Source organism: Asterias amurensis, chromosome 6, assembly GCF_032118995.1.
Source record: "Asterias amurensis chromosome 6, ASM3211899v1".
Lineage (NCBI taxonomy): Eukaryota > Metazoa > Echinodermata > Asteroidea > Forcipulatida > Asteriidae > Asterias > Asterias amurensis.
In genome coordinates, this window is record NC_092653.1 from 20,009,863 (window position 1) to 20,022,817 (window position 12,955).

Sequence of the window (12,955 nt, forward strand, 5' to 3'; positions counted from 1 at the left end):
CACTACAGTATTCAAGCTTAGGCCAAACAAGAGTTTTATAAGCTATTTCTTTAGTACAGTTCCAGAAACTTCGCTTGAGCAGTCCAAGGACATTGTTTGAGCTTCAGATTGTTTGGTTGATGTGTTTGGTCCAGGTGAGATTATCAGACAACCCAATACCAAGGTTAGGATGATGTTTCACTTCTTGTAGAGGGACGTTTCCCATATTATACTGGTGTTGATGGAATTTCTTTTTATGAGTCATTCTCATGATAGGATTTAGAGATGTTAAATTTCATCTGCCACAGAGACTCCCACACTGACAATGAATCAATATCGCGTTGGAGGGCATGGCATTCATGTTACATCTAAGCGGGCATTGATCTTTTTGACTTTATACTGATGACCCTTTGTGTTGTTGGTGTTAAGTTGGATGAAATTTGTTACATGTGAGTCATATTTTCCAGTGAGTATTTTGAACATCTCAATCATGTCTCCTCTTGTTCGTCTGTAAGCTAAGGTTGGTAATTTTAGATGTTTCAGTCTCTCCTCGTAGAACATGTCCTTGAACCCAGGGATAAGTTTAGTTGCTCGTCTTTGGACGTTTTCGATTCCAGTGATGTTTTTCTTGAGGTGAGGTGCCCAGACTTGGTTCGCATATTCAAGGTGAGGCCTTACCATTGCTTTGTAAAGCAGCAGAAAACTGTCCTTATCCAGGTAGTCATATGTTCGTCTAATTAGACCCATAATAGAGTAAGCCTTGTTTATTTTCGAGGTCATGTGACTGCTGAAGAATAACTTTTCATCGATGAAGACCCCGAGGTCCCATTTTTCTGTAACTTTATGCTTATATTCACCCATGGTGTAGTTATTAGCTCCCACTGTCGTTTTCCCTATTCTCATGAAAGTACACTTGTCGGGGTGGAATTCAAGTAGTGAGTTTTTCGTCCATCCTACCAGCTGGTCTACGTCATGTTGGAGCAATTCACAGTCTTCTTCCGAAAAGATACATCTAAAAATCTACATTGTGCAAGACTGGGTTACTGTATCCTAGCCAGCCAGAGGTCATAGGACTCTGATTGCTGGCAGGGCAACCTGTTGGAATGCTGAGATGGATGGCGCATAGACTGCTGTACATAGAGGCTAGATGGTTCCAGGGTAGACTTAGTTGCGATAACATATCCCTCCTCCCGACCGCGACGGCTACGCAGTCAGGAGGAGGGTTACGTTATATCGTAACTATTTGCACGCCTGCTTCTCGAACACATTGTAGCTGCAACCTTCGCAATTCAGCTCTAGATGCGAGTAAGGATGATAAGCCCCCCAAATTATTAGACTACTACTATTAATATTTGGACAAAAATAAAATATTCTAATTGAAAATGACTTTCAGAACTGTCATAAATTCTGATAAACGTTAATATTGTATGCCTTTAATTATATCTATATTAATGTCTACATTAAAGAGAAAATATAAAAGATTGGTTTCTTATCTCCTGAAACCAAACATTGCTGGTCTGAAATGGTGGTGGAAAACATTTTTATGTGTTTGTGCTTCAAGGGGGATGGGGTGTTTTTATCATCATCAAGTTGAGCGCAATGTGGAAGTCAAGCCTGCCACGTAATTTCTCTCCAGATGTTCCAATGCATACAGGAGCAAAGTTCCTCAGCGCTGGCCATCATCCAGTGTCTCGTTTCAGGGCATCTACGAAGGAGAGGTCTTCTCCTGCGAGAGGCCTTGCCTTGTGTTGGCTCCCAGAGGATGGTTGGGCAAGCGGCAAGCTCCAAGTGGTTGCGTGCATCTGGCGTTGCCGGCCAGTTTGGAACGCGATGGAACTTTCACCACTGTTGTGGGGCGATCGACGGGAAACACATTGCGCTCAAGAAGCCCAAGAAAAGTGGATCGCTTTATTACAATTATAAGGGCTTCAGAAGTCTTGATCTCTCTGGTGCTCCTGGCCGTCATGGATGCCAACTATTCCTTCTTGTGGTGCTAGGTAGGGGCCAACGGCTCCTCCTCAGACGCAGGCGTGTTCAACCAGTCAACCCTCCGGGGGGCACTGGATGACAACACCATTGGATTCCCAGCACCGTATCCACTTCCAGGCGACGACCGGGACTTTCCCTACTTTATCGTTGGCGCTGATGCCTTTCCCCTGGGAAAGTGGCTCATGAAGCCGTACAGCTGCCGTGCCATGACCCACAAAGAGAGGGTGATGAACTACCGGACCTCCCGGGCCCGTCGTGTTGTGGAGAACGGTTTTGGGATATTGGCTCACCGGTGGCGATGCCTACTCACCACCCTGCAGTTGGAGCCTAGCAAGGAGATTCGCGTTGTGTTGGGCTGCCTCACCCTTCACAATTGGCTGCGAAAGTGCCGTCCCGGACTACATGACCTTACTGTGGACCGTGAAGATGAAGATGGCAACGTGGTCCCCGGGGCCTGGAGGGAGGACGTGCAGATGACCGAATCCAACCAGATGGTCGGCCAACGGGCCGTAATTGAAGGGAAAACCCTGAGGAACTATTTGGCGGACTATTATAGTTCCCCACTTGGCCACCTACCTTGGCAAGATCGGGTTGTTTGAGCTCATCAACTCGTGGTACTCATAACTTAATTTTAAAACAACATTACAGAATTGGTTGTGCTAACAAAAAAGTTGCTGGCAGTGTAAGCACTTCATTTGTTTCTCATCAAGAATGAAATTTCAGACAGAAATATTTCAAAGGATGTTTTCTACTATCATCACCATTACACCGTGTAATTTTTATGTAAATCTGTGATCTTCACGATTTTTGTTTTGACCAATTTCGAAACGTTCCTTTAAGAACTCTGGGGACATTCCATGAACTCGTGATTTAGTTTGATGTATTCATTTGTGAATTAACATTTAGAAGTTTATTATTTATGTCAAATAAATAACACAATGGTTTTCTTTTTGTTCTCACTTAAAATCAACCTCAACTTTACTATTATGTTCAAGATGGTTCAAGGATGGTTCCGGTCCCACTTCTGACTTTCAACCCCCCCCCCCCCACACACACACACACACACACACCCCCACCCACACACATTACACTACAAATCAAAGAAGACAAGCACTTTTAAGGCAAACCAGTTTTTTATTATACTCAAGAACACGAATAATAAAGAATAATAGCACAAGAACAAGAACATTCTAACATGAGCACTGCCTTTTCAATGAAAACCCCTAGTCCACACTGAAAGGAGTCACTTTAAGTCCACAAAAACACACTAGCCGGTGTGGAGTCTGGGGAGCTTTCTCAGTCGTCTTCCGAGTCCTCCTGTGTACCCGAAGGCCTGGCTGCCTGTGATGCTGCTACTAGGCTGGTATTGCCCGAGGGGATCAACTGATTTATGAACAAATCTGTTAGACTAGTGCCATTGATGGATGCATCCAGGACGGGAGGGACAGACTGCGACCGAGGTGCACCCAGCTGGAGCAGACAAAAAGATAGAAGAGACATTATAAGTAATTATAACTGCATGCTAAGTTTATAAAACGTGTTGCCAGATAGAAGCAATAAAATATGATTTGTTTTATCTACTTCTTCGATATAGTTTCTGTTTTCACACAGTATTTAAAACTAGTCTTTCAGGGCCGTGCTAAGAAAGTTCTTCAAGAGGGGTTCCGGTGCCAAAATCATCTCCAATAAAATGCATTAATATACAAATAACAAATGAACAATTAAGAGGGGTTGCGGACACCCTAACCCCCCCCCCTTCCTGGGCACAGCCTGTTTAAAACGCCTTTAATTGAATATAAAACTCAGTGTATCTACCTTGGGAGTCTGTCTCACTGGCTGCGCGGTGGCGGGTTGGTGCAAGGGTGCATCAACGACCTGAATCTGTGGCTGAGAGGAGCTTGGCTGCTGCCACACCTGTTGCGATGGCTGCTGCTGCACCTGGGTGGAGGCGCCCCAATGCTGCTGCTTCGGCTGTGGCCACTGTTGCTGCCATGTCTGCATCTGACCCCACTGCTGTTGCTGCTGAGGGAAGTGCGGCCACTGCTGCTGGACTGGTGGCATTGGCCCGGGCTGTGCAGTTGGAGATGGAGATGTGTCCGGTTTGGGTCTACTGGGCCTATTGTAGTCGTGCATCAGGCGCATGGCAGCCAACTGGAAGTCGTCCCACTTATCCTGGGGGATCCTTGACATCCTGGCGGCGATCCACTGGCTAAATGATGTGCGCTCGTCTGGTTGTGAGGGTGCAGGGGCAGAGGCAGCAGCAATGGTCTCCAACTGCAAACACAAAGGTACGAAAAGGAAAGTATAATAATAATAATATAAACACCACGTAGTACTTCTGTACAAAAATTTATACACATCGAATCTATGAACAATACATGTCAATCACTGTGAAGTAAAGTAGAACACTGTGCAATATAAATACAGTAAAGTACAATTGTAAACATACAATCTGCAATGTGCATTTCACACCAATAGTATTAACATTGAATACCTATTTACTGAATACCTCCTCGGGCCTTGGCCTGTCCAAGAACTTGATAAGAAGGTCGTCAATCTTCGACTTCTTGCTGGCCGGAGGCTTTGTCTTGAAGGCGGCCCCTGAGGTGGAGGGAGATGGAGATGCTGGTCTGGTGGGGATCGAGTGTAGCGACTCCTCATACTCGCTTTGCTCTTCTGTCTCCTTAAGCTGAAAGTGAAAATAAGTTTTACACATTAATAAGTTTCCTTTCTTCAATTTACATGTTCTGAAATAAACCAATTATTACATGTCCGTACTATAATATATCAAATGTTATTGTACAGTGTTGTAATGTTTAAAACTATTCATGTAATTTTCTGTGCTTGGCAAGTTTTTTTGCTAACACTACATGCACAGGCTTTATTTGGGCCTAGGTCTGAGGTGGTCTTTTCGTTCTTGCTGTACCAGCGGATTTAAGAGGAATCAACCAACTCTGACCAGTGTTGTCTTTGTGGACATACACTGTTAATTTAACTGATGTCTATGTCACTGTTGATCAGCTCAACTACTAGACTCTGCAACAAGAGCATTTGAGGGAAAACTGCTACAACAGGAGCTTCTTTGTCAAACTAAACAGAAAGAGATGAAGGAAACAAAGGAATGGCCTGCCCAAGTGTCCTCGCTCTTGTGCCTTTCAACATCTACCCCAATGACCAACCAGTGTCTCAATGGAAGGATCTCTATCTATGCTAATGACCTTGGGATTGCCGCCCAAAGTACCAACTTCGAGGCCCTGACAACCTCACAATTTAAAAACAGACAACCAACTGATGGTAACCTCCTACAAAGATCCACTCTGTCTAAGCCTGTTCCACAGATCAACAGATTTCAGTAAGTACTAAATGGAGATGCCCAGATTTCTTGAATTGGTGAATATTTCTCTGGAATGTCATTTCCCACTTCCCCCACTGGTCTCATCCAAGGTTGTGCTGAAGCAGGAGTTTGTCAGATGCATTTTTGTGAGTGAAAAAAGTAAAGTGTTTATTTTATTTAAAAGGGTGTTGTATCTAACAATGTTCTATACTATCAGCAGTTACTTACCACTGCTCTTTACTAAGAAAGTTGTTTGATCATTCACTTTTAGAGTAATTATAATTACCAACCCTTTTACTTCAATACTTTAGAGTAATTATAATTACCAACCCTTTTACTTCAATACTTTAGAGTAATTATAATTACCAACCCTTTTACTTCAATGCATAAAAACCCTGGTCTATTTAGGAATAACAGTGCAAGGACCTGGTCTTCACTACGTGGTATTGACCAATAATTGGTGGCTGGCCACTATGCTAATGGACCGTACCCGAAGACCGAGTCCGAACACTGTTATTCCCATTAAACTGCTCAAATTTTCCAAAGTATGTGGCTTTTCTTGCAGTGATACGCCAGACGTTCGTGAAAATGTTCAGGGGCCCTATTCTAGTTTTCGATGGCTCCCGTCTCTTTCGTGCATTAGTCACATTACTGATACTTTGAGACCGATGACTTAGTAAGAATAATCTGTTGTTGGTTTTCCGGAGGGGTGCATTTGTATTTTGGATTTTAGGCAATTCCACACTAATGGGAAAAAAGTGTGACATGGAAGGCGAATGTTGGAGAGTAACAAAATTATGTTGTCATGTTTTGTTTTTTTTGTACATTCAGAAGCACATGAGGATTGTGGTTTTTAAAAAAAAGGGTAAATGACTGAGAAACTGGACGGATAAGTCTTCAAGATTTATACGTACAATGTATGTAACAAGGACAGAAATTTTGGTTATCATTTGACAGAAGTAAATTATATGTTTTGCCCAATGTTGTCCAGATACCAATTCTACAGACCCTTAGGGATATTATTTACCAGCCAAAATTTAAGAAAATTCTTCCCTGGCTGTTTAAAATAAGTTTTAAAAACACGTACGTGTACAAACAAGGACAGAATTTTGTCACAAAAGTGTCTATTGTTCGTACGTGACTTATTTCCGATTTTGTTTGTCTTAATACCCACAGCAACATCTAAATTTGATTGCTTACAGTCTTTAAGAGACAGAAAAGTTACTAACACAAATATTTTGTAATTGTTATAAATTTCTTTCTTTCCAGACCATATGTCTGTCTTTGATTCATACGTAACACATTTGAAATGACCTTGTAAATCCTAGAAGTGCAGAGTTTCTTTTTTTACTACGAACAATCATAACCAGATTTAAAATGTAAAGGAAAAGACTCAGTGTTAATAAAAAAAAATCTTTTCTTTTCAGAGTTGCACAACTGCTGAACAAACTACCAGCTCAAACACATCGTTGTTTGAAAACGCATCAATGAAATGACTGATCAGTTACAAGAGTACTTTGATCGCTCATTGGAGTTTAACAACCAAGTGCTTATAATCAAGCAGTGCTCCAGTGGGGATGTTGGATGTGTTGTTTGGGATGCTGCCTTAGTCTTGCTGAAATTCATTGAATCAGACTTTTTCAAGTCCAAACATGAGACTTTGGAACAAAAGCATGTGATTGAATTGGGAAGTGGAACTGGAGCAGTTGGACTGGCAGCAAGTTTACTGGGGTTAGTAGTCTGCTATTTGGTTAAAAAGAAATGTATAATTGTCTTTACACTGCCTGAATACACTGTACAATAGCCCTGGATGACCATCATGTTTGCATTAATAGTACATTTGTAATCAATTCTTGGGTTCATAGGATTTTTTCCAATGAAAAATCTTGTTCCATACAAAATTTGTTCCATACTAAAAGCTGTGAATTTCATCTCGTAAAATATTTTGCTCATGGATAAACTTATGCGGTACCATTTTAAAACAGATTTTGAGTAAATACATGTACATCGTTTGGATGGATTTGGTGTAAAGCATACATGTCAAAGAACCCAGTACACTTTTCGAAAAGAGAAGGGGTTCGCCCCGGTATTCCTGGCTATGGCTGCTGTTTGTGCCGTAGCACCTTGTAAACCCTTATAAGGTGCTAAAACATTGAGTCTCAGAATTCATCACTGCAATTACCCATCTTTCTGAAAGTTTGTATAAACTCAGCGCCTTGAGTACCTTGTTTACGTGCGCTATAATATAAGACTTTGATATTGATATTGATTGATACCAATTTATTACTAGTTACCAATTTACTCAACTTAAACTTTCTCATAACTGTTATTGTATCTATCTTGATAATTCAGCATATGATAAAATAAGGTGGTGTCTAAATTTGACCAGTTTATTGATGGATCTACATGTCACCTAAAACTAGCTAGTTCAGCTTGGTCTCTAAACCCACAGCATCCTGTCAACTTGCAAAGTTACATCAATGTTTCAAGCAGGTGCTTAGGTTTGTGCGGAGAGAGAAACTTTTGTAATCATACACACAGTTTTGTTAATAATAGTCTCCTGGAGTTTTTGGGGGCAATGCTTTAACATGTTTAATGATAAGGATTTTGCCAGAATGCCAATCAGTATTTAGTTATTACACAAGATTATGTGCGAGTTACACATTAATCAGGCATGATGTTTGTTTACTTTAGTCTGTTTTGCACTCATAAAAGCAGTTATTAATAATGTCTGAAAGTCTATTAGAACCTACAACTTGTGTACATAAAAGTCAGCTCTTGTACTCAAAAAACGGTCCCAATTTGTCTCCAAGGACCAATTTAAAGGCAGAATATTGAACTGAAATACATGTTGGACAGACCATCAAATTTATTTGGCCATCACGTCGTCAACTGTTGCCAAGGGCTAACTACATTTGACAACTTATCATGGTCAGTTCACTAGGCGCTTCACTTTGACTAAATGATAGATGATAGCATGCGGACTTGCCCTCTGCTAAACAAGATGTTTGCAACCATGTCAGTGTGTATGTACTAATACTACTTGCCCTCTGCTAAACAAGATGTTGGCAACCATGTCAGTGTGTATATGTACCAATAATACTTGCCCTCTGCTAAACAAGATGTTTGCAACCATGTCAGTGTGTATGTACCAATACTACTTGCCCTCTGCTAAACAAGATGTTGGCAACCATGTCAGTGTGTATATGCATGGAGGAGTATATGTACCAATAATACTTGCCTCTTGTTTATATTCAGAGCTAACGTGACCATCACAGATCTTGAGGAATTCGTGCCTTTGATGCAGTTGAACGTAAATACCAACAAAGCCCTCATCAAAGGTTCCCTGATGGCAAAAACACTCAAATGGTTAGTTGGCATTTTGCAAGAAATTTAAAAAAAAAAGGTATTGAAATGTACTCTTCATATATCATGTGACCGTATACATTCTTGGGTCTTTCTACCAAGCAAGATACTGCACTAGTCATACGGGGAAGTTTAGATTGTGTGTCATAATATCCACAATAATCAAAGAAGTAGGCTATAAAGTAACAATTGAACACACTTTCAGATTGCCCCCTTTCATCATATCAAAAGTTGATAAAATTAGACAGTGCAATCTCTGTAAAAAAATTATGTTTTCTTCCATTTAGCTGTGAAAAAATCGTGCCTGCAGGAAGTGGTTGCTCTTTTGTTAACATGTGATGTCACAGGTCACATCATCTATAGACTTTAGTATTTTTGGGAAGAATGGGAAAAGGTTGTGTCTCTGCAGAGCTGTTGGAAATGCAGTACAGTTACAGCACTGAAGCAATGCAGTAAACAAGTGTCAATCAGAGGTAGTTCAAATTAGTCATGTTCAATAGTTCAATAGCAAAAAAAATGTTTCCTTATTCAATTTTGGGCACTTTTTAAAAGATAATAATAATTGATTCATTTATTATGCGCAAGATTCATACAAAATATGCACAGATGCGCATTACAATAGTAAAAAAGTACAGATGTTAACAATTATTTTAAAAATGGAATATTTACACAGCCAAATACAAGAACATTAGTAAAAAACTATCAACAGAAATTAAACATCAGCCAGGAAACGGCTGTATCAAAAACCAACAAAAAGCCTGCTGAAATAACTGGTTCTTGAGCAACATTTTGAAGGTACCTGTATTATTGGTGATCCTGATGGCACGTGGGAGAGCATGCCAAAGTTTAGGGCCAACACACTTAAAAGTGCCATCTCCGAGATGCCAAGATACCATGCATTTTTTAGCTATCATAAGTATATTTTATTATGTTTGTAACTCATTCCTGACTTCACATGATGAATGAATTTAGAACAAGTATGACAATGTAAACAAATTTTTACTTAATTGTAAGATCTCTCTAGTATTGGTATATTTTCAAAATTATATCTTTAATTCTTATCTGGTATGCTTCTGAAAAACATTATTTAGCATTAATTTGCATTCCTAATCCTGAACTTGAACAAAACAACTATTGATTTATTTATTTGTTAATCCAATTTCCTGTGCTGATTTTTAGGGGTGGTTCAGTGCAGGAGTTCTTACCTCACCCTGACTTCATTCTACTGTCGGATTGTGTCTACTATATACAGGTAATTGTAATCTCTTTCATGCACATTATATTTGTTTAAAAATCCTGCAGCAAATTGACTTTTTGAACAAAATGCAGTTTTCTGGCTAGACATTAAATTAGAGGTGTTCCTTTATAAAAATCATTCATTCTTTTATTTAAGTGGGCGTCAACTGTCTTCTTATGATCAATTTTAAAAGTGCCCAATCAACAAACCGTAAGACAACAAGGAGATAAAAAAACAGAGTTTTGTGTTTGGTTTTTCATGCGGGACATCGTTTTGAATATTTAGTTAGTCCAAAGGGCTTCTGAAATTCAGTCTATTTCGGCCTTTTCTTATCATGTCCACACACTAGATGTTGTGTTTCAGCCAGAACTGAACACAGCTCCTAGCAATATCATTGTTCTCTGCAAGGTCCTCAATTCTGTGATTCACGCTCCAGTGAGCATCTCAGGAGGTGATTCATAGTTTGTGGCTCTGTCGCACATTTACAGGTCACGTCTTTAGGGTCTACAATCCCGGCCATATCTTGTTGGGCTCCCATGCCCCCTTTCAATGTTGGTTCCAATTGCCGATTGTGTTCTGAGTTACAGTCAACATTGAGCGGGGGGCGGGAGGCGGAAGTGCACAGGGAATTGTTGTATACAATGTTAGGAAATGGTGGCCCAAGCATTTTGGCCGGGATTGTCTGAGGGTATTTTTTTGATTTTTAATATGCAAATAATGCTTGAAAAAGATTATGAATGTCCAAAAACAGTGAATGTCCATTTAGCGGTGAGTAGGGCGTGAAAACCAAAATGGCATTTAAAAGTGATTATTTTATGGGGATGGTGGTGCATTGTGTTATTAGTAACTTGAATACCCTCTGTTTGGCACTAAGCAACTCGTACCAGAGTGCATTGTGTTACACGTATTTTATTACTCTCTCTTTGGGGCTAAGCAAAATATTTTACGACTGCTTTGCTCACACTGCATATTCATGCTCGGTGAAATGGACTCTTTGACATGACTTTGCTTTACTCGCTTTCACAAATAAAACATAGCTATATTCATGGGTTAAACCTAAATTAATTATATAACTTGGCTTGCTTCTTGTGTTGTTCGGTATTAAGTCCATAAAATAATATAAATGAAGACATGTTTAACTCTCAAAGTAGCCCGTCCAAAACTTCATTGCCTTTCACTCTGAGGCGACAATGACGATTCCTGGCACGACCGCCTTGCGCCTGCGCACAATAATAATGTACCTGACCAACTTTTTTGGTTGCGTTCATGTCTGATGGTTCACCACACGGTTCACCATAGCATTTTGACTGCTAACTTACCTTAAAATGATTTTTCTTCAACACGAAAAGGCCATTACAGTCCACAAACAACACATTACCTGTGGATATTCTTTTCAACCACCTCATTCATTTTTTAGACAGAAACTCAAATGGTTAACCCTTGATACCAAAATATAAAAGAAATTTAATTAATTTCCTTATTTACTTTACTACGGTGAACTGCAATCGTTACCTTTAGTCTACTTTTAGTCCCTCTCTCTCTCTCTAAATGCCAGCAGGAGGCATTACATCCCAGGTCAAAATTCCAGTTGAACCTAGTTAACTGGGGTCAACTGGTTCAACTGGAAAGTGACCAAACTCGTCTATTTTCCATATTAACCAACTGGTATGGACTAGGTTTAACTGTGTTCAACTAGGTTGAAATTATAAACCAGTTGGTTTCTGTCCATTTTCCATATTAAACCAACTGGTTTTAACTGTGTTTAACTAGTTTATCAACTGGTTTCAACTAGTTCCAGTTAAACCCAGTTTAACTAGGTTCAACTGGAATTTCGACCTGGGATGGTGGCAGATTGCAGTCGAGTGCACGAGCTACCAAAGAGCAACTGCCCTGCCTATGGCAGCACATGCAGAAACTGTGGGAAAGACAACCACTGGCAATCGGTATGCAGATCAGGGAAACCCCCAACAGGCAAACCTCGCCGCAAAAGTGCATTACCTTGAAGATGATGAAATTATTGATGAATACCTCACCATTGGCACCATAGAAGTCAGCAGTATTGGCTCGTCCGATGACACGAGAGATGAAGTATATGCAAAGTTACGCATAAACCAGAAAGGCAGAAAACCAATCATGCTCCGGTGCAAAGATAGACACTGGCACACAGAGCAGTCTCCTGCCAGCCCATCTATTCCGCATTATTTTTCCAGAGAAATTGGACAGTAATGGAAACCCAGACCCCAGCAATCTGGAAACTAGCAAGATGGCACTCACTGCATATGGCGGATCCAAAATCAAGCAACTGGGCACAGTGAAAATTCCCTGCATGTACAACAATACACAAAGCACACTTGCGTTTTCTACAGCACTGATGCAGCGGGCTCAGCAATCCTTGGCCTAAAGACATGCCAAGCCCTGAACTTATCACACTTCACTGTGCAGTGGAAACAACAACTGTGATGGAGAATGAGCAGAAAAATCATCCTGTCCAACATCAACCAGAAAAGCTCACGAAAGACACATGTAGCGGTCAACGCGTCCACTCCGCTGACCCATTGGTGACGACATCGGAATCACCAACACCACATCGTTCTCCAAAATGCATCCACAGAAATACACCACTGCTCGAGTGGCCGAATATCGGGAGTAAATCTGACCTCCTCGAAATGTATCCCGATTGTTTCGCTGACACTAGTGGCTGTTTTGAGAACTTCAAATACCACATCACACTCGATCCGGAAGTCAGACCCGTTATACACCCACCACGTAGGGTCCCCTTGGAGATCAGAGATAAACTCAAGGGAGAGTTAGGTGAGATGGAATCCAAGGCGATTATCATGAAAGTTTCCAAGCCAACAGACTGGGTTAACTCAATGGTGATACGTGAGAAAGCCACAGCCGACTGCGCCTATGTCTAGATCCCAAGGACCTCAACTGGGCCATCAAAAGAGATCACTACCCTGTGCGTACTCTCGAAGAAATCACACCAAAGTTATCTGGTGCCAAAATGTTAAGCAAGCTTGATGCCAGAAATGGCTATTGGAATGTCG

General features: G+C 40.7%; 2 protein-coding genes across 5 annotated transcripts in view; one reads left to right on the plus strand and one right to left on the minus strand.

Annotated features, from left to right (window-relative positions):
* LOC139938008 (protein N-lysine methyltransferase METTL21D-like) overlaps positions 1–12,955 on the plus strand; it is a 36,574-nt gene that overhangs the window by 8,610 nt on the left and 15,009 nt on the right. For 3 of the 4 annotated variants that reach the window (XM_071933350.1, XM_071933349.1, XM_071933352.1), the window contains exons 2-4: positions 6,730–7,033; positions 8,561–8,671; positions 9,848–9,920. In XM_071933350.1, the coding sequence (XP_071789451.1) occupies positions 6,795–7,033; positions 8,561–8,671; positions 9,848–9,920 (423 nt within the window). In that variant the 5' untranslated portion in view covers positions 6,730–6,794. Of the gene's footprint in view, positions 1–4,754; positions 5,321–6,729; positions 7,034–8,560; positions 8,672–9,847; positions 9,921–12,955 lie in introns of those variants that run through there. The other variant, XM_071933351.1, reaches the window with a different exon arrangement.
* LOC139938007 (uncharacterized) lies at positions 3,095–4,737 on the minus strand. The gene is made up of 3 exons (XM_071933347.1): positions 4,478–4,737; positions 3,784–4,242; positions 3,095–3,438 (listed from the first exon to the last, which is right to left on the minus strand). The coding sequence occupies exons 1-3, from the start codon at positions 4,682–4,684 to the stop codon at positions 3,265–3,267; spliced, it is 840 nt and encodes a 279-aa protein (XP_071789448.1). The 5' UTR covers positions 4,685–4,737; the 3' UTR covers positions 3,095–3,264.

Coding starts and splice junctions, on each gene's coding strand:
- LOC139938007 (XM_071933347.1), bottom strand. CDS start 4,684: ATGTGTAAAACTTATTTTCACTTTCAGCTTAAGGAGACAGAAGAGCAA. Junction 4,243..4,477: donor ACAGGCCAAGGCCCGAGGAG/GTATTCAGTAAA, acceptor TTGTGTTTGCAG/TTGGAGACCATTGCTGCTGC. Junction 3,439..3,783: donor CAGTGAGACAGACTCCCAAG/GTAGATACACTG, acceptor TGTCTGCTCCAG/CTGGGTGCACCTCGGTCGCA.